The following is a 22,408-nucleotide window of genomic DNA, read 5'->3' as shown; positions in this document are numbered from 1 at the left end:
AGAAATGTTTTCTCGCAATGGTGAGGAGGCCATCAAACAGGCATTAAATCAATGGAACGAACTCTCCTGCATCACCAACATCGCTCCACTGATGTAATTTGCGTCTCCCGCTCACCGACTACTCTGCATTTTTCATTCAGTGCCTACAGCACTCCCTCCAACATCTTCATCGCTCAGCCCGCAGAGCAGAGTTCAGCTGACATTCTGGGCACTGTGACTCATGGTGGCCATTACTGCCATTGATTTCCACTACATTTGCAGCTGCCCTCTCCATAAATAACACTCAGTCTGTTCGCTGATCTTCACAGAATTGACCGTGTCCAGCAGCTACTGTTTCACCAATTGATTATTTGTGTAGAAAGGAAAGGAGAGAACAAGATGAAGTACAGATAGCAAATGTGAAAATGATTATGGCGGTGCTGCTGGGAAAAAATAAGCTCCTATCTATAAATCACCTCCTCAGTGGAGATAAACACTCTGCATAGTTCTGACCGGAACATCGCTAGACCAGATTTTCTGTTCTTTTATTTGCTCCCAGAATATCAGCACCAGCTTTTAGTCCAATTTAGATGGAGTTTAGACAAAAAAACAGAGAAAAGGCGAAGGGGAGACTGGGGAGGGTTATAACATGGAGAGAGCTGTAACATCATAACATCATCGTTTTTGTCGTTTGTGTATGTTTTAATGTTTCCCTGCTGGCTGAGGAGACTGCCATCATATCCATCCATGTGACTTTCCAACCCCGGCTCAGAGACTCATAGGTCTGGCCGTTTGGGGAACGCTACATCACAGCTATGATACAGCCTGGACCAGCTGCTTAAGTGACGCTGTGCTGTGGCTACAAAGCTGCCTGGACTGGGGACCTGACCGATACTACATCGCAGCTATGTAGCACCCTGGGACGGCTGCTTGGTTGACGCTGCACTGCAGCTGTGGGGCTGCCTGGACTGGTGGTGTTCAGCTGCATGAGCTACGAGGCCTCTTGGGCCGGCTGCCCAAGCGACGCTACATTGCAGCTACATGGCTGGTAATGCTGGTTTGCAACTATGAGGCTGTTTGGACTGGTGGCATTCAGCTGCAGGAAAATGCTCCCCCTTCGTGGTCGAGGACATTTTCAGCCTCCGAGGCTTCCCGAGCCGGCCGCCCATGTGATGCACCATAGTTGCAAAGTGACTCTTTCCAGGCTGGCTACAGTTACGTTCACATTTCAAGCCTCGTTGCTCAAATCTGATCTCTCTGACTCGATGGTTCACACTCATTTAGGTAAGAGACTCAAATCAGTCGTTAATGTGATGAACCGGCTCCTGAACTGACCCTCATGAGCTCCTCCTACTCAGCAACGTCACACGACTGAATCACTGCATCATCAGCACAAACTAACGAGCAGAACGAGCTTCGCTGAGAAGATCATTAACTCTGATCAGCTCTCAGCTTCATTATTAGAGACAGACAAAGGAGAAGAAAGTGAGATGAGCTGCTTTTCCACTGTTTACAGGTTTTAACGTCTGTTCGTTGCTGTTGCCATGGTAACGCTGAATGATGGTGGAAAAGAAGCACATGAATTCCGATCTGAGCGTCACATTAAGGTCACATGGTCACGAATACGATACGTATCCGATCTAGGACCGCATATAAAAGTGGCTCAGGTTGGATTTGAAAAGATCAGATTTGTGTCCACACGGCCCTGAAAACACCAGATCTGAGTGACATTAGAGCAAAAAATCAGATTTGTGCCACTTCTGCCTGGTAATGTGAACATAGCCTAAGTGACTCTATACCGTGGTTACTGTAATCCCACCTCGCTGGCTGTGGGTGCCATGGAGTTATTATTTACATATTTAGTTTATATACTTATTATTATTATTATTATAGGATTTAAAAAACTTTGGGCAGATTGACTAAGAAAGGCACTAATTACCGACAGTCTGCCACCTTTTCAAATTCCCTGTTTAAATTCACAGAGTGCACTCCGGTCGTTTGGAAAGTGTTACCACTGCACACATAAAGGCGCATGGTTCAAGAATAAAGACGTAACTTTAAAGAGTAACTTCAGTAAAGCAGCGATTGCAAAGCCAAATGGGTTCAACACGTGCTTTTAACATTCGTTTGGAAAAAAATTGCATCAGTAAATCACAAAAAGCTACATTGTAATAAACTCCTCGAAATGCAATGAGGCAAAGGTGCCAAAGAGCAGCTCCCCTTTTCATCTTATGGGCGCTAAAGGACTGTCGCCCCCCCCAACGCCCCCTTTTAGGTAAGAATGTACAATTTCATGTCTGGTTTATAGTAGAATGATCTTAATGCATTCTACATCGTCAACAGCTGTGAGCTCGGTTGAAATAATGTACAGTGTTATGCGTTTTAAAATGTTTTGGTCATACCAATTACGTTCAATATGGATGGTTTTACTGTCTTTCCCGCTTTAAATATAAGAAAGAATGAAGGAAAAATGACAAAAGTCCTTTATACACAGTAACAACAAGGCTGTAATGAAGAACTCTGACATAAACATGCTTGTGTTGTGAGCAAGCAGTAGTTTCCACATTACTGTTATTTGTGACAGTCAAATAAATTGGGAAAGGTTTTAAAGGACAATGTCCTCTCGACACTGAAAAAAAGTACAAAACCATTTTTAAGTAAACAAGAAACCAATTTGCTTCTTTATTTAACAAAAAAAAGTAGTTTATTGGGCCCCTCAACAACAAGCCAAAAGCAACAGGATCAAACCAGGGCGTCCTAAATTAAGGTATAAATCAGCGACAAAAACTTCTGCACCCATTAACTGGAGTCATCAATCTTCTCTGAAGGCCTCTGCATTAGTCTGGAATACAAAACACTTCTGCAGCAGCATCACTACCAACCTTCATGTGATCTCAAAGTGCTCTTTATCAGTTCACTGCAGAGAGAAACTGGGAACGTTAGGGAAAAGTGAACAGGGAGTCCTCCAGGAGAACCATGTGCTTCAGAATCTTCTACATGAACATGTCATCATAGCCTGGTGGGGGCAGATGATCCGGGTCTGGCCTGAGAAGGGAAGGCTCGGTTTTAGTTTATCAAATATTAAAAAAGATAGACCGTTTCACTGGCACAGTGGTGCCTGAAAGTTTGTGAACCCTTTAGAATTTTCGATATTTCTACATAAATTTGACATAAAACTTTAACAGATTTTCACACAAGTCCTAATAGTAGATAAACAACCAAATTAAACAAACGATATCTGTGTATTAACTTTTATTAATATATATATGGTTCTGATTCGTCAGTCCACTCTGCATGTGCCAAATCTATGTATTTCAAATTATGACCACATCAATGATGTCAAGCCAACAAAAACAAATGAAGACAGTTACATTTGATTTGACACTCAAAGAGACAACAGCAAGTGGCTTATTCGTCTCACCTGCTTCATCTCATTTTATATGATGTCCCAGATTTGCTGAATAAACACTTACTTGGTATATATGATATTCGGCCAGTTCTAGAAAAGTGATGTGTTTGCAGAATTCCGCTGCTGATCTTACCCGGGTCTGCGTCTCCCGACTGGTCCAAAAGGGTCAAAGCGGGCACCTGGGGGCACAGCGCCTGGAGGGAGGACTCCAGGTATGCCGCCCGAGGGGTCAAAGCCAGAACGAGGGAATCCTGACCGCAAAGGATCCACAATCATGCCCCCAGGCCTTCCACTGGAAAGAGAGTTCAAATATATTTCATCTTAAGTGGATTCGTTGCTAAGTGGACTATTATGGTCATCAACTTATGGACGGCATGTCGAACCTGGTTAAGCCAGCAATAATCAAGACATGAACAGATGAACTTGAGGATACGAAGAGGACGTCTTACCCAAAGGGATCGAGGTCTGCGCCTCCTGCAGCGAATGGAGCCATTGGGTCTGTCCTGAAAGATTCAGAAAGAAGACATGCACATACTTCCAGAGTTCTGCTTGTACAGATGCGCATTTACACTTGAAATTCACCAGGGAATTTTATTTTAGCCAAAAAACGAACGCACACAAAAGATTCCAGTCTAATATTTGCATTTCCAGGGCATTATTCAAATGCTGCTTGAAACCACCTTCGCCACCCTGCAAAACGTCCAGGACTAGGTTATTGTTAACTTGTGAAGTTATAGCTTTACATGGTGAAGTTCATCATCATTTATCTTTGCAAAGAAGCTCCACATTGAACTCTTAAGGCCATTACATACCAGACATGACTCAAATACACTAATTTACACCACAAGAAAATAAAAAACAAATGGGCAGAAAATCCATTAAAACATATCCTTTGCTTCTCGCAAAACAGCCAAACTGTGACGCTCACAGGATCCTTAATTTGGGAAAAAGCTACAGGAGAACAAAAAGTTTCTCCGCCTCATGCAGGAGCTGAAAAGTTAAAGTTTGCCTCACAGCTCAGGAGCTTTTGGAGACGCAGCTCCACATGAGATGAAGCACAAAACAGAGGCAGAGGGGCAGAATATCTTTAAGTGCAAGTAAGATCTGATTTGCTCCTCACAAAAAGTGTAAAAGTGGACACTGGGATACTTTTCATTTAGGAAAAATATAAGTAGCGTGGGCAAGCTTCATCACTTAATTCAGAAGAGTGCTTTCACATAACTCAGACATTTGTAGCCCTGTTTGAGCTGCTTTTGGAGATTCTAATCCTTTTGGCATTTGCCGATCTGGCATCTAGACTGTCACCATGCCAACACCAGAGAGGACAGAGATGGGTCAGTGGGATCATGTCAACTGCAAATAAAATGTCACATTTTTATCATCCAAAAAAATCATGTTTGGTGTGCAAGATACCGTCAGCTGTACACGTGCACCAATTAATTTATTTTCATCTGAGTAAATCACACTCAGTGTGTAAAGGCCTTGAGACGACTGCTGCGGTCGCTCAATGTTTTCTTAATTGGGACAAACAGGTTAGAGCAGGGGTGGAGAACTGTGGTCCAGCTGGCTGGTGTCTAGTACATTTTGGTGATATACATGTTTTGACACACTATAAGTTTCTGCATCCACAAATGCAAGTTAAATCTCTAAAATGCAAAGAGAAACCAGATATAAACAGGTTCCAGAAATGCTGCCACTTTCTTTGGGCCCAAGCTCATTTAAAATGGACTGGAAAAGTGAGCACTGTGACCACTCAGCTGCACAGGTCAAAAGCCAGTATTCATGATGGTTTAGGGGGGCATGGGTGACGTGCTCATCTGTGAAGGCTCCATTAAAGCTGAACGATATAAACATGCTTTAGCAACATCTGCTGCCGTCCAGACGACGTCTTTTTCAGGGAAGGCCTTGATTATTTCAGCAAGACGATGTCAAACCACCTTCTGCATGTGTTACAGCAGCACTGCTCCATATTAAAAGAGTCCAGGTGCTAAACTGACCAGCCTGCAGTCCAGACCGGCCACCACTGAGAACATCTGGCACATTATGAAATGAAAAATACAACAAATGAGCCCCTGAAACTGATGAACTGCTGAAACAAGAATGTAAAACATTTCACTTTCTAAACTACAGCAGCGTCTCCTCAGTTCCCAAACACTGACAGAGTGCTGTTAAAACACTGCGGTAAACACGACCCCGTCCCAACTTTTGCGTTGTTGACATCAAATTCAAAATAAGTATATATTTTTCAAAAACAATCAAATTTCTCAGTTTCAACATTTGATTCGTTATCTTTGTAGTAAAAATACGGTTTACATGATTTAAATATCATTGATCCTATTTTTATTTACATTCTGCCGAGGCAAGATGTAGGCAAGCTACACTCCAGGTCTACTGTGTCCCTGAGTGACCGAGCTTCATTCAGGTTTTGGCACGACTGCCCCCCCCCTCCCCACCTCCAACATTACATATTTTGAAGTGCAATGCAGCAGAAGCCGTCACACAGGCAATGACAGACCCAACTGGATGATGCAACTAAAAAATAAATCAACAAAAATAATATAATTTAATGTGTTTTTCTACAACTATATACACTTTACTAACCTTTAAAACTGTAAAGTGCTGAGTCACCACAGGTGCATTCTTGCAAAATGTGACTCAGCAAAGTCCATAATCCAGGTTTCAGCTCGTTTCTGTTTAAACACAGCTTCTCTCATCTCAATGTTTGGAAACTGCAGGGGATCTTACTGCGGGGTTTTGACTGCAGGGTTCTTAAATGTAGGGTTCTGACTGTGTGGTTTTGACTGCAGGGTTCTAAATGTGGGGTTCTGACTGTGTGGTTTTGACTGCTGGGTTCTAAATGTGGGGTTCTGACTGTGTGGTTTTGACTGCAGGGTTCTAAATGTGGGGTTCTGACTGTGTGGTTTTGACTGCTGGGTTCTAAATGTGGGGTTCTGACTGTGTGATTTTGACTGCAGGGTTCTAAATGTGGGGTTCTGACTGTGTGGTTTTGACTGCAGGGTTCTAAATGTGGGGTTCTGACTGTGTGGTTTTGACTGCAGGTTTCTAAATGTGGGGTTCTGACTGTGTTGTTTTGACTGCAGGGTTCTTAAATGTAGGGTTCTGACTGTGTGGTTTTGACTGCAGGGTTATAAATGTGGGGTTCTGACTGTGGTTTTGACTGCAGGGTTCTAAATGTGGGGTTCTGACTGTGTGGTTTTGACTGCAGGGTTCTAAATGTAAGGTTCTGACTGTGTGGTTTTGACTGCAGGGTTCTAAATGTGGGGTTCTGACTGTGGTTTTGACTGCAGGGTTCTAAATGTGGGGTTCTGACTGTGTAGTTTTGACTGCAGTGTTCTAAATGTGGGGTTCTGACTGTGTGGTTTTGACTGCAGGGTTCTAAATGTGGGGTTCTAAATGTCGGGTTTTGACTGTGGGGTATTAAATGCACGATCCGGATAGCTGGGTTTTGACTACAGGGTTCCAACTGCGGTGCTCTGACTGTCCTGGACTCAGGGTTCTGACTGCAGGGTTCTAAATGCAGGGTTTTGGCTGCAGGGGTTCTGACTATGGGGTTCTAGATGTGAGGTTCTAAATGCTGACTGTGGGGTTGGGACAGTGGGTTTCGATTGTGTGGTTCTGACTGAGGTGATCTGACTGGGTGGTTCTGACCGCAGGGTTCTGACCGCAGGGTTCTGACTGCAGAGTTTTGCCAACAGCAATGTCGATAAATCGCTGACATCATAAAGAACCTGATAGGGTCACAGTCAGTGCGGCAGAGAGGAGCTGAAGGTGAGTGACACTGCGCTCTGGCCTCCTGCCACGTCCTTAAGGACAGCACTGCGCCACCTCTCTCCCGTTTTCCAGCACGTTCCACCCTGTCTTTCCCAGCACACGTCGCTCATCTCTGCTCCAGTTTGTCCTTTTCTTTCTCATCCTGTCCTGACCCTCTTTCACGATCCCCTCAAGCCTGTTCCTTCTTATTTCGTCCTCAATCTTAAATTTAATATCCAGTTTGGCCCCTTCTGCCTCGCCCTGTCCCAGACACAGCGATCCTCCTAGTCTCAAAAATAGACACGGCGAGTGATGCGAGCTCCACCTCGGAAGCCGCTGTGCGGTAAATAGTGAATAAGACAGAGGGCAGCAGTACAGCTGACATTCAGACAGACGCAGACGCTCGCAGCTCGGACGAACGGCGACTTCGGCGAACTCTACATGACCAAAGCCGAAGTGACGTCATCTCTGCCTTCAGCTGCATTTACTTGAAAATATATAAAACAGAAAAATGAGGGTAGAAGAAGGGACCTTGCGTAATAGCAGTGTCAGACAGACGGGCTCTCCAAGTCTGCACCTGTCAAATCAATTATTACTGTCTAGACAGAGCTGCTGATGAAGAAAAGTGAAAAAAAGATCTCAGCTCTTTCCCGGTTTACAGACAGAGCAATGATCTTCACTCGCTCAGCAAGCTGTCCATAATCCAGAAGCTATAGCTTCAGACTACACAGCTTCAGTCAGTACTTGTTTCTGTATTGATTATTCCACTTCTGTGTTATTTTTGTGTTACCTTTTAGTATTATTTTAGATTTATAACACCTCAATAAACTCATTATTAACCTCTTATTCTCCTGGGTATGTTTTGGTTTGTCCGTCTGAATTTACGTGACCAAATCGTAAGGCAAATTATTCAGTAACTGCATGAAATAAATGCAAATTTTAATTTTATTTATTTATAGTTTTAAAGCTCCTCTCAGATTAACAGAACGTGTGTTTTATGATCTCCACATATCACTATACTCTTACAATTCACTGCTGAAAGCCAAAAATCTCCGCCGCTCTTTGTGTTGTTTTATTAAAGTGATGTTTCCAGAGCAGATCACTGAAGAGACGCCGTCTGTTTATAGTTTAGAGCCCAGATTTGGGGAAAAACGGGTCGACTTTCAGTAGAAAAACAAAGTTCAGCTTCTTTTATTATAAGGGTTTAAAATGACATCACCGTCTATTAGACTGGAGAGAAGAGCTACAGCCTCACACGACGCCCAGCTTCTGAATGGAGCTTCTGAAGAACATGACGAAGTGTGTTTTGGAACCACTGGTGGTCTCAAGGAGTTTAAGAGGCTAATTAATATTTATTAATTAATTAAGCCACCTAAATCTAGTCTTCACAATGAGCATACTCAAAAAAATGCTAATACTGCAAGCAATAAGGAGCTGATTGACAGAGTAAATGAAATTATGCTAATTAAACCCTCTACACTGTTAGAAATGAAGGTTCTGTTCAGGGACATTTTTCTTTCATCAAGGTACAAACAGTGTAAATGTTCCCTCAAAGGTTCTACAGTGGTTCTAAGGTCTGATTGTGAAGCTTAAATCAGTTTCTCCAGGTGAAAAGTTGGTATTTGTTCCTTTTCATAACCGAATGTTTTAAAACAGAGCAGTAGAATAAAAGCCTGGAGGCGAGGCGAGGCAGGGTGTGTGGAGTCAGTCCAGCTTAGAACAGATCATTTCAGTGGATTATGAATGTGCTACAGATGGTTCTACACAGAACCTTTTTGAAAGGGTTCTATATACAACCATGTTCAAAAGTGGTTGTATATAGAACCATCTACAGCACGTTCTCCATCAACATGAAGGACCCTTTAATAAGGCAAAGAACCCTTTAATTATACAAATGCTTCCTTGAGTATTCATGGTTCTATATAGAACTGTTTTCCTTACTAAAGAACCAGCTTTTTCAGTGTAGTATGTAAACAATATTTTAATCATGCAAATGGTTCTTTAACTGTTCATGGTTCTATATAGAACAACTTTAAAGAGCCATCTTTAAGACTATGGTTCTTTGAGTTTTCATTGTTCTATACAGAACCGTTTTCTTTAGTCAAGAACCATCTTTTTTAAGAGTGTGACACATGACAAGGTATGTAGCAGATTTTTTTGGTTCGGACTGCTTCATCCTAACGGGAGTTACGGCAGAATATTCGGGGTGAAGCTTCCTGTTCTACACAGACGACCTATCAAATATTGAAACGGAGAAATTTTATTTGTTATTTTTTTAATTTGCTTGTTTTGAATTTGATGCCATAAACACGGTCCAAAAAAGTTGGGACGGGGTCGTGTTTACTGCTGTGTTTCATCACCTCTTCTTTTAACAGCACTCTGTCAGTGTTTGGGAACTGAGGAGACGCTGCTGTAGTTTTAATAGTGAAATGTTTTCTGTTCTTGTTTGATTCAGGATTTCAGCTGATCATCAGTTCAGAGACGCACTTGTTGTATTTTTCATTTCAAAAGTGTTTTCACTGGGTTACCGGTCTGGACTGCAGGCTGGTCAGTTTAGCACCTGGACTATTTTAATACGGAGCACTGCTGCTGTAATACATGCACAGAATGTGGTTTGACATCGTCTTGCTGAAATAATCAAGGCCATCTCTGAAAAAGACGTCGTCTGGACGGCAGCAGATGTTGCTAAAACATGTTTATATCATTCAGCTTTAATGGAGCCTTCACAGATGAGCACGTCACCCATGCCATGTCCACTAATGCCCCCCTAAACCATCATGAATACTGGCTTTAGAACTGCACTGATAACAAGCTGAGTGGTCTTCAGCCCGGAGGGCATGGTGAATTTCAGATGTTGATTCGTTGGCCCACAGGACACTTTTCCACTTCCCCTCAGTCCATTTTAAATGAGCTCAGGCCCAGAGAAGGTGGCAGCGTTTCTGGATCCTGTTTATATTTGGTTTCTTCTTTGTGCTTTAACTTGCATTGGTGGATGCAGTGATGAACTGTGTTCACAGACGGTGGTTTTCAGAAGTGTTTCTGAGCCCATGCAGTGATTTCCACTACAGAATCCTGTCTGTTTTAATGCAGTGCTGCCTGAGGGCCCAAAGATCACAGCCAGCTAATAGTGGTTTTAAGTTAAGTGATACTTTTGATCCCACAAACGGGGAAATTCAACCTCCGCATTTAACTCATCCGTGAAGTGAAACACCACATACACACTAGTGAATACACACACACTAGGGGGCAGTGAGCACACTTGCCCGGAGCGGTGGGCAGCCCTATCCACGGCGCCCGGGGAGCAGTTGGGGACTAGGTGTCTTGCTCAAGGACACCTCAGTCATGGACTGGGGATCGAACCGGCAACCTTCCGGTCACTGGGCCAGATCCCTAACTGTCTTTCACAGAGTGGTGACCCCTCCTCATCTTTACTTCTGAAAGACTCCGCCTCTCTAAGATGCTCTCTTATACCCAATTGTGTTACTGACCTGTTCTCAATCAACCACCAGTTATTTTTTAGCATTACACAACTTTACCAGCCTTTTGTTGCCCCGTCCCAACTTTTTTGGAGCAAGTTGTTGGCATCAAATTCAAAATATACATATATTATTTAAAAAAACACAAAAATTTCTCAGTCTTTGTCTTTGTTCTATTTTCAATGAAACATCATTGCATCTTATTTTTGTTTACACTTTGCACAGCGTCACAACATTTTTGGAAATGGGGTTGTAGTATGTCCACATATTTTTGGTCATATAGTGTATGCTGGACTACATGAGTACTTTAGTTCATCATAACACCCACAGAAACCATTTAGAGTTGTGTTTGAGATACAGCACAAAAAAAAACATTTTGAGGCCTCTTTTGCTTTTACTCTGCAGCCCCATCACATATATTTCTATTATAGCCTAGAATACATGTTCCTGACAAACAGGCTGTGCTCAACGTGAGTGTTAACTGATAGTGTGGGCTACTTCGGCTTTTACTTTCCATCTAAATATCAGCTCAATATGGTGATGGGCGCTCTCCTCAAATACCTCAGCTAGCTGTAACTGGAGAATCATCAAGGTCAAAAGCTTTTAGCCATAATGAGACTGAAAGCTGAGGTTACTTTGAGCTTCCATCATCTCACTGAGCTGCTTTTTAAATAGTACTTCATCACAAAGTTCATTATTGTGGTTTCATTACTTTAAAGTAAGCCTGAAATTGACAAAACTGACTTTGAACCTTGTTCCTGGCCATATTGAGCAAGATGCTTCATGTCTTTTAATATAAAAGAAAAAAATCTATGAAAATCAAAGATTTCAGGCCCACTCAGAGACCCCAACACTGTGTTTTGTGCACAGATATGCCTTGGTGACCTTAACATGTTATATACACACATATATATATATATATATATATATCCATCCGTCCATCCATCCATTTTCTAAGCCGCTTCTCCGTCAGGGTCGCGGGGGGATGCTGGAGCCTATCCTAGCAGTCTTCGGGCGGAAGGCAGGATAAACCCTGGACAGGTCGCCAGCATATATATATATATATATACACACACTGAGCAGGCGTAACATTCTGACCACCTCCTTGTTTCTACGCTCATTGTCCAGTTTATCAGCTCCACTTACTGTATAGCTGCACTCTGTAGTTCTACAGTTACAGACTGTAGTCCATCTGTTTCTCTGATACTCTGTTACCCTGTTCTTCAGTGGTCAGGACCCCCATGGACCCTCACAGAGCAGGTACTATTTGGGCGGTGGGTCATTCTCAGCACTGCAGTAACACTGACGTGGTGGTGGTGTGTTAGTGTGTGTTGTGCTGGTCTGAGTGGATCAGACACAGCAGTGCTGCTGGAGCGTCCTGTGGGCAGCGTCCTGTGACCACTGATGAAGGACTAGAGGATGACCAACACAAACTGTGCAGCAGCAGATGAGCTGTCGTCTCTGACTTTAGATCTACAAGGTGGACCGACAAGGTAGGAGTGTCTAATAGAGTGGACAGTTAGTGGACACAGTGTTTAAAACTCCAGCAACACTGCTGTGTCTGATCCACTCGTACCAACGCAACACACACTAACACACCACCACCACGTCAGTGTTACTGCAGTCCTGAGAATGACCCACCACCCAAACAGTACCTGCTCTGTGAGGGTCCATGGGGGTCCTGACCACTGAAGAAGAGGGTAACAGAGTATCAGAGAAACAGATGGACTACAGTCTGTAACTGTAGAACTACAAAGTGCAGCTATAACCTCAGTAAAACCATGTCTTTAGCAGGTTTAAGATAAGCCTCTGTTAAACCTGAGATACAGTGACATCTAGTGGCAGATGTGTTATTTTTAAATGACAAAGTGGGTTTAGTTTAAACGGCAGGTGCGCTTTAAACTGATAGCCTCCAAGAACATGGTATTGTTTAAGAACCCATGTGGCTCATTCAGGTTTAAACTCAGGTTTAAGTCTAAACCTGAACAGTACATTTGTCCCTTCTAGTTTTCACACGTCCCATGGAGTGTCTGATCAACGCATGTCCTGCTTTGTTCTATGTACACTTATTTGCCTCAACCCAGCACACACCAACCCATTTTGCGTGTTGTGATGTCATATGATTTTGAATTATGAGGACTGTGGAAAATGACTGATCATCTCAAATAACTGGGATCCTCAGTTAAATGATTGGAATTATATGATTGTCATTATGTCGTGGGCTGCAGGTTAGAGAACCAGCCCTGCAACCTCAAAGTCACCGGTTCGATCCCCAGAGCTGACAGTACGTGACTGAAGTGCCCTTGAGCAAGACACCTAACCACCAATTGCTCCCTGGGTGCCGTGGATAGGGCTGCCCACTGCTCCAGGCAAGTGTGCTCACTGCCCCCTAGTGTGTGTGTGTTCACTAGTGTGCATGTGGAGTTTAACTGCACAGATGGGTTCAAATGCGGAGGTGAAATTTCCCCGTTGTGTGGCTGATAAGGGTCACCTAATCTTCATCTTAATCTTACTGTAATAACGGTGACAGGCTGAGTCATTTTAATAGATTATTTTTCTTTGGTAACTACCCCAACCCTGAGGCCCAATCCCATTTCTTCTTTTTACCCCTAACCCTTGTTTTCGAGTGGCACCCTAACCCCCCCTTGGAACTGAGTTGAAATCTTGTTCTACCAAATGGGAGCCTCAAATAAAAACTTCACTATCACTTCATTAACAGCTACCAGCGCCGCTCTGTAGGCGACCCTGCCCGTCTGCAGGGACAGCAGAGGAGGGGAAAGTTCAGCTCCTCACTGCTGGGCTTTAGTTACATTTAGGGATCATACGCCTTCAAAGAGGGGGGCAATTATTTATTATCACCCCCCCTAATTCTTCAGTGATATGAAGCTGAAGTCAGATATTCTCCAGCTTCTCGTTAGAATTTTCCAGTTCCACCTTAAATGGAGCAGCAGTTACATTTTGGAGCTTCAGGCGTCAGAACTGCTGGGCTATTTAAGGTGGAATGGGAAAGTTAGAGAGCTAGCTACAGAGACATTAGCACGCTATTAGCAAATCTTTGTGCTTGTTATGACGAAAACGACCGAAATCCACTGAAACAACATTAAACTAAGAAAATATAATGGCTATCATAATTTTACGGAGAAAATTCTCACATTTGTGGGGTTCTTTGGTCTCTTGTTCTGCCGTCTTGCCGGTTTTTCTTTTGTTCTCGTATCTCTCTGTTTGGAGTCTCTGAAAAACCTCTGTTTAAAGGGTCATGTAGGCCCAACACTTTGACCTCCCTCTCTATCTCTAAAAGAATCGGGACACCGCACCCCTAGACGTGAACGCACAAAACAGAGGGCGGAGTGCGGAGTGGTAGGGGTGAGGGGTGAACTGGGATTGAGCGCAACATAAAGTAAGTAAGAAATCAATGAGTCAGTGTGTTTACTCACTTCAAGGATTTATAGTCTTCTGTAGGCACCAGTTGCTCCTCTGGACATAACTGTTGCACCACTGAGACATGATACTGAACACAGTTTGCTCACCAGTTTGGGGGATGTGCTGTGGGGGGCACTCTGTGGGGGATGCGGAGAGGGTCGTGGTCTGGGCTGGGCCGAGTGTCTGCAGCTGGAGCTCTCTCTCTCCTCTCTTTCCTCTCAGAACTCTCTCCTTTCGCTGCGGGTAGCAGTGATGACTTCAGCTTCTTAGTCAAATCTTCTGTGTTCTTAAACACACTAAAGAAAGATGAGGGTTCTGCATTAAAAACTACAATATACACAACTTCATCAGGCTTTAATTATATTATGACCATTGCAATACACAGACAGCATCCCAGGTCACAGTTAGGTCACTAATAGGTGGACCCAGACGCTGTCCTATGTGGACCTGGACCTATAACCGATAAACTATGTAGAATTATTTAATTTGGACAATGTGGTCCTATTTTAATTGGCATAGCTTTTCTAGCCTTTACAGTACCACTTTAGCAGCCAGGGAGACTCAGACCAACCACATGCTTTCTAAATATCACATGTGATGCTACTCAGCCAATCAGATCTGTGCACTGCGATGAGCTCTGAGACTCGAGTGAGTGACGCCACACAGGGGAGGGATGAGGCAAGAAACAGCAGTCAGAGAAGAAAGTGAGTCAGAGGGAAGTTATTCCACATGACGTGATCTAAAAAGAGAAAACTGACAGTAAATGTTGTTGAAATATTACTAATGTATTTTTTGAGTATTTTTAAGGCAAAATAGTCCCCAAAGAGAACTTACTTTTCCAAGATTTCCACAATTTTACTATCATCATCAGCATTCCAAAACAATGTTAACTGCAAAGCTAAGTAAAATGAAACAGAATTACTGTACGGCCTTCTTTAATAAGGACGTATGAAGGACGTTTTCCTGAGTCTGACGTCATTTTAAAGCAGTTAAAAACACAATCACTGCTCACTGCTGCTCATCTCACTCTGCCTGGACTGCGTGATGCTTGTTGTCATGGTAACGTCTACTCTAAGCGGTTCTCTACACATTTGCATCATTTTGGATCAGATTATGTGCAGTGAGCATATAAACGAAGATTTTCCATCAGATTGTTGAGTAGAGTGAAGATAAACACCTCAGTCTGATTCTGTAATCGGAATTATTCAATTGGATTGGCAAAAATCTTTGCATGTAAACACAGCTGGTGAGCATTAGGTGCAGGCTCCCTCGTGCTCAGGAAAAATGCTACTTGAGTGCCCCCTTGTGGGAATCTGAATTACTGCAGAGGAAATTAATTATCTACACATTTCACATGATGCCTATGGTTTTTTCACAATTAAATGACAATATGTTCCACTTATTGGGAATTAAAATAAGTTTTTATGCAAACTTTTCATTTTTTTCCTTCATATTTATCTGCTTTCATATAAAAAAAAAAAAGTCTGGATACAATTTCCATTCTAGTAGTTAATTTACAAAACATATAAAATTAGATCAGAGTGAATTTAAGATGATTGTTAAATAACTATCATCCCGTTTGTTCCTGTTTTTTAATTTGGTTTTGACCCTGATTTGATTCTGTTGGTTCTGGTCGTGTTTCTTTGTTGATTGTTTTGAGTGCTGCCTTCTTGGCCAGGGCTTCCTATCTCTATATGATTTACCCTGGTTAAATAAAGGTAATAAATAAATAAATAAAACTAAACAGTTTTAACCTCAATGTAAATAAAAAAATTATTTGTGCTACAGCACTTGCAAATTTTATAGCATCGATGTTACATGCTCAAAATTTGTTTGTACTGCCCTGTAGTAATACCCACCACTCCTGTCAGTTAGAGCATCTCAGCACTGCAATTTTATTCTACGATTATCAAACTTCATCACCGCATTCATAAAAATACTAAGAACTAAAACTGAAACCACATAAAAACTAAACAAAAACACAAAATTAAGAAGTATCAGTTTTAATTAAAACTAAAACATAAAACCAAAGAAACAAAATGAAGAAAAAATAAAACAAATCAATATAAAAAAATCTCTAAAAAATCTCAAACAAATTTCTAAATTACTTAAATGTATAATGAGCTGTGCTAACTATAATATAATTAGGGCTGAAAAGTCAATTGTTTTTATACTGAAACTGCAATATAAGACAGCGCAATTTTTTTTATTATAGTCTATATTATCTCAAACGTTGTTTTAAGTGGGGAAACTGAACCCAATAACAGAGCGTGTGAACTGTCTGTAGATAAGTTAGATCAATCAGAGGCAACCAAACCTCCATGCACTGTGACATCACAACCACGATTTACTGGCTGTCTGCTGCATTACACTCACCAGGCATGTCTAAAGTTAGAAAAACTCTTGGCAAAAAAGCCTGAACCTTTCCCTCTTATACTCGTGGGTATATTTTATTTTTCCATCTGAATTTAAATGCCCAAATCGTAAGGCAAATTATTCAGTAACTGCATGAAATAAATGTAAATTTTAGGTTTTTTTTTTTTTTTTGGGTAAAAGCCCCCATCAAATTAACAAACATAATGCCACATGCTTACAATTTACTGCTGAAAGCCAAAAATCTTAGATGCTCTTTGTATTTTTTTTAATATAAAAATAATATTTTTCTCACAGTGCAGATCACTGAAGAGACGCCATCTGAGAACCAGTTTGTTTCTCAGATTTGTGGAAAAATGGGTCGACTTTCAATAGAAAAACAACTAATTGTGTTCAGCTTCTTTTATTGTGAAGTTTTAAAACTACATTACCCAACAATTTGACTGGAAAGAAGACCTCATATGACGCCCACCTTCTGAATGAAGCTTATAAAATATGAAAGTTATGAAGTAAAGACTACAACGAAGTGTGTTTTAGAACCACCGGTGGTCCCAAGGAGTTAAAAAGGTTAATTTACAGACAATAATCACTATTTAAATCACAGTCGCAATATTAGTTAGAAAAACTGCAATTGGGTATTTTCCCCAAATCTGTCAACCCTAATTATAAAACATTGACGGCATTTGGCAGAAGCTCTTATCCAGAATGACTTACAATTGGATTATTTTTACACAGGTGGTGTTAGGAGTCTTGCCCAAGGACTCTTATTGGTATAGTGTAGGGTGTTTGCCAAGGTGGGGATTAAACCCCAGCCTACAGTGTGGAAGGCAGAGATGTGACCCACTACGCTATCCAACCACTGCCAACCACCATAATAATAACTATAATATCACCAACCCTAATTACAACAATGACTATAGTACCAAACATTTACCCACTGCACAATGCATTGATTACAAGATCTCAGCCCCACAACACAAAAGTACATGGGCTTTAAAACTATATAAACCAAGACGAAGGAAAGAAAGAATGACGGGTAAGGAAAGTCTGAAAACTAACCTTTCAAAAGTGTGCAGGTTGGCCTCGTCTACATAATCAGAAACGGTAATAGTCAGGTCTGTCACTTTGTCCGTAGCAGAGTCCTGAAACAAGAAAGACGGAAGTGAAGTCTAGAAAATGATCCGTACTTGGATCCAGAACCATACAGGAGCTCTTGTTCAGCAGGCGTTACCATTAAATTGAAGATGACGGTGGAATCCACTGTGATGGCCTTGAGCAGCAGGTTGGACTTGTCATCATTTGATCTGTATCTCAGGGTGTAGAGCTCCTTACTCGCGTTCCAGGCTGCAGGAAGTAACTCGGACTTCTTCTCTCCATCTCGAGGCTGCAAGACAGAGAGACTTGAGCCTTATTCTATATAATACTGCACACAGACTTCATTATCTACCCCCAGGACCCCCACAGAGCAGGTACTATTTGGGTGGTGGGTCATTCTCAGCACTGCAGTAACACTGACGTGGAGGTGGTGTGTCAGTGTGTGTTGCGCTGGTCTGAGTGGATCAGACACAGCAGTGCTGCTGGAGTTTTTAAACACCTCAGTGTCACTGCTGGACTGAGTGGACACTGCTGTGTCTGATCCACTCACTGTCCACTCTGTTAGACACGCCTTCCTTGTCGGTCCACCTTGTAGATGTAAAGTCAGAGACGACAGCTCATCTGCTGCTGCACAGTTTGTGTTCATCATCCTCTAGTCCTTCATCAGTGGTCACAGGACGCTGATGGCTGGATATTTTTGGTTGGTGGACTGTTCTCAGTCCAGCAGTGACACTGAGGTGTTTAAAAACTCCAGCAGCACTGCTGTGTCTGATCCACTCAGACCAGCGCAACACACACTAACACACCACCTCCATGTCAGTGTTACTGCAGTGCTGAGAACTGACTGTCCACCGGTCCGGCCCAATACTGATGGATGTCCCACCCTCAAGTCCCCCTGTCCCCCTGATTGACCAGACTGATGGAAGTTTCTGGAACGCAGCTTCTCCACTACAGATCACATCCAAATCTATATGAACTCTAATTGTTTCCACTGTTGATTATACACACCTGAATATATTAGAACTGCGTGGATGTAAAATTGACTTTTCAATGTTTAACTTATAAGTTGTCTGACGCTATATAAATAAATTTGATTTGATTTGATTTGATCTGAGAATGATCCACCACCCAAATAGTACCTGCTCTGCGAGGGTCCATGGTGGTCCTGACCACTGAAGAACAGGGTAACAGAGTATCAGAGAAACAGATGGACTACAGTCTGTAACTGTAGAACTACAAAGACCAGCTATACAGTAAGTGGAGCTGATAAGATGGACAGTGAGTGTAGAAACAAGGAGGTGGTCAGAAAGTTGTGCATGTCGCTCAGCACTGAGTGGGTCTTTCCCACTAAACTGCTGATCTGTTTCACATGAACGACATTTATCACTTTTACCTTTTTTAATGAGAGGAAAAGGGTTTGGATTTATTATAACAGCTGAACTCCTGAAATCAACAGAATATAAAGTGGCACAAAGTAAAAAAATTTGCTTGATGTATTGAAAGAAATTTATGTTTAGAGGTCATAAATTATTATACTGAGGCTATAAATTATACTGAGGCTATAAATTATTATACTGAGGCTATAAATTATTATACCGAGGCTATAAATTATTATACCGAGGCTATAAATTAATATCTTTAGAGCACAAATTCACACATACAGATCACAAACATAGAATCCATAAGATAATTGAGAACGTAAATTTATACGTTGAGGCCACGAATTAATAATATTCAGGTCATAAATTAATACATTAATACCACAAATCACTAAACCAACACCTCAAATTACAATGAGGTCACAAACTAATCGAGGCTTATATTGAATATACTGTATTGAATATACTAAGGCCATCGATTAATATAAAGCCCAAAATGACTAAATCAAGACTACAATTTAATTAACTGAGGCTGATTTAATTTAATTTTGATTTAATTACTTCACTGAGCCGACAAATGAATACACTGAGGCTGTGGATTATTAGACTGAGGCTGACCAATAATATCTTTAGAGCACAAATTAACACAGACCATAGGATATTATATTGAGGGCATACATTAATATGTTGAGGCCCTGCATGAATAATATTCAGACCACAAATTAATATAATCGATACCACAAATCACTAACTTACAATATCGAGGTCATGAACTAATCGAGGCTTACTGAAGATCAACAAAACCTCGTATGTCCATTTTTGTCCTTTTTCAGTTTTTGACATCGTTTGAACGTTCCCATAGTCCTATATACACTGTGGGCACAATTATTAGGCAAGTCTTATTTTTAAGGATTATTTTTATTAATGACCAACTGCAGCGCTCTCGGTTAATCCAAAATGTTAATAAAGCTCAAACATGAATGTTTAAGAAAGGCTTTTTTTTTTTTAGGAGAATATCTATATGTGCACATTTACTGGGCAACTATGATGGTGCAGAATTATTATGCAGCTAAATGAAAAACATTTTCCCATCTCACTTTATTTTCATTTGTTCAAGTGAGAATTATAAACAAACAACTCAAACCTTTCCAATGAACATTTCTGACATATATAAAAAAAAATCAGTGACCAATACAGCCACCCTTCTTTTCAACAACAGTGATAAGCCTTCCATTCATGGAGTCGGTCAGTTTCTTGATCTGTTGACGATCAATTTTTTGTGCAGCAGCAGCCACAGCCTCCCAGACCCTGTTTAGAGAGGTGTCCTGTTTCCTTCACTGTAAATCTCCCGTTTAAGAACTGCCAACAGGTTCTCAGTTGGGTTCAGGTCAGGTGGGGACGGGGGCCACGTCATATGTTTTTCATCTTTAATGCCTTTACTGGCGAGCCATGCAGAGGAGTACTTGGATGCATGTGATGGATTTTATGTCCTGCATAAAAATCAGTGTCTTTTTGAAAGATGCAGATTCTTCCTGGACCACTGCTTAAAGAAAGTGTCTTCTAAAAACTGGCAGTCGGCTTGGGAGTTGACTTTGAGCCCATCTTCAACCTGAAAAGGTCCAACCAACTCATCTTTAATAATACCAGCCCATACCAGTACCCCACCTCCACCTTGCTGGCGTCTGACTCGAAGTGGAGCTCTGTCCAGTTACTGATCCAGCCACGGGCCCGTCCATCTGGTCCGTCAAGAGCCACTCTCATTTCATCAGTCCATAAAACCTTTAAAAAATCTGTCTTCAGATTCTTCTTGGACCAGTCTGGATGCTTCAGCTTATGTGTCTTGTTCAGTGGTGGTCATGGCCTTCCTTACCTTGGCCTCGTCTCTAAGTGCTGAACATCTTGTACTTCTTGGTACTCCAGCTAGGTTGCAGTTCTGGAATATGACAGACCTGGAAGATAATGGGTTCTTGGGAGATTCACGCTTGATTCTTCTCAAATCCTTGGCAGTTAATTAAGTAATTTGCGTCTTTAAAGTAAATTTAAAGTAATTTGCGTCTTTTTTTCTCAGCACGTTTCTTGCGACCCTGTTGACTATTTGCAAGAAAATGTTTGATGGTTCTGTGATCACGCCCCAATATCTTAGCAATTTCAAGAGTGCTGCATCCCTCTGAGAGACTTTGTCATTTTTAACTTTTCAGAGTCAGTTCAATCTCTTTTTTGGCCCATTTTGCCAAAAGAAAAAAGCTGCCTAATAATTATGCACACCTTGATAAATGGTGTTGACCTCCTTAGGCCACACCCTCCCTCATTACACAGATACACATCACCAAGTTTATCCAGCTTGGAGTTAGAAAATATGCCTAAAAATGATAATATGGGCAAAATACTCACTTGCCTAATAATTGTGCACACAGTGTATTGTGTGTATATTCCATGATGACTGGACCAAAAGAAATGACCTAAAATGCCTAGGAAAGACGTCTGGTTCCATTGACTTACATTAAAGGTAGAGTAGGTTCTTGCCCTCTCCTGTAAAGTTACCGTTTTGGACATACGAGGTTTTGATTCGACCACAACGACACGCTGAGGGCATTAATTAATACAGAAGCCACAGATGACTAAACAGAAACTACAGTTTAATTAAAGGAGGGCAGGAATGACGACACTGAGCCTACGAATTAATATATCGAGGCCACGACTTAAAGAAAACGCTGCAGTTTGAGCAGCGCCGCTGCTGCGTCACGGCCACAGTGACTTGTTTCGGTAGCTAGCGGGGCTAACCGGCGTCTCCAGCGGCAACAAGAAGCCAGAAATACCAGCAAAATGATTCGTTTAATCATCTGCGGCTGCATGAACGGGCAAAAACACCACAGCGCGGCTCTGACGGCGAAACGGCACCGTCAGCGAGGGAGACCCGGTCGGCTCCCCCTCTCCTCACCTCATCTCCAGCTCCCAGACACTTATACCCGCTCTTTACGACCTCCCAGTGCACAAAACACACCAGCACGTCCTGAGGAGATGTTACAGAGCTGGACACGCAGTTATACAGGAGCTCCAGACCCGCCATGACGCCGCAAAACCGCGAGAAACGAAACCAAAACAGCCCGTTAGCGCGTTTGTTTACATCGGTCTCGCAGCTGAATTGTGTCCGGAATAGACGCGACGCCCGAGTCCTTTGGTTCCAGCAGCTCTGAGACGCTCACACGTTCTCGCTTATTAGAAAATAAAGCGGAATTCCACCTTTTTCAGAATTATTATTATTATTATAATTATTATATTGTTGTTAATAACAACAACAACAATAATAACATTATTATTATTATTATTATTATTATTATTATTATTATTATTATTATTATTATTATTAATAATAATAATAATAATAATATTAACAACAACAACAGGTGTAGTGTAGTGGGTAACACCGCTGCCTTCTACTCTGTAGACTGGGGTTCAGTCCCCACCTGGCCAAGCACCCTACACTATACCAATAAGAGTTCTTGGGC

General features: G+C 41.8%; 1 protein-coding gene across 1 annotated transcript; it reads right to left on the bottom strand.

Moving 5' to 3' along the window:
* Positions 1-2,462: 2,462 nt before the first annotated feature.
* psmf1 (proteasome inhibitor subunit 1) lies at positions 2,463-22,062 on the bottom strand. The gene is made up of 7 exons (XM_017718266.2): positions 21,841-22,062; positions 17,660-17,812; positions 17,488-17,570; positions 14,163-14,351; positions 3,838-3,891; positions 3,522-3,680; positions 2,463-3,024 (listed from the first exon to the last, which is right to left on the bottom strand). Exons 1-7 carry the CDS (start codon positions 21,967-21,969, stop codon positions 2,973-2,975), a joined length of 819 nt encoding a protein of 272 aa, XP_017573755.1. The 5' UTR covers positions 21,970-22,062; the 3' UTR covers positions 2,463-2,972.
* Positions 22,063-22,408: the final 346 nt, after the last annotated feature.

Source organism: Pygocentrus nattereri, chromosome 26, assembly GCF_015220715.1.
Source record: "Pygocentrus nattereri isolate fPygNat1 chromosome 26, fPygNat1.pri, whole genome shotgun sequence".
NCBI lineage: Eukaryota > Metazoa > Chordata > Actinopteri > Characiformes > Serrasalmidae > Pygocentrus > Pygocentrus nattereri.
This window is presented reverse-complemented; position numbering and strand designations above follow the sequence as displayed.

What these genes read in the sequence shown, in the direction of transcription:
- psmf1 (XM_017718266.2), bottom strand. Translation starts at nt 21,969, where the DNA reads ATGGCGGGTCTGGAGCTCCTGTATAACTGCGTGTCCAGCTCTGTAACA. An exon ending in GTCTGGGAGCTGGAGATGAG is followed by an intron (nt 17,813 to 21,840) that starts GTGAGGAGAGGG and finishes TCTGTCTTGCAG; the next exon opens with CCTCGAGATGGAGAGAAGAA. An exon ending in GTCGGGAGACGCAGACCCGG is followed by an intron (nt 3,025 to 3,521) that starts GTAAGATCAGCA and finishes TTCCCTTCTCAG; the next exon opens with GCCAGACCCGGATCATCTGC.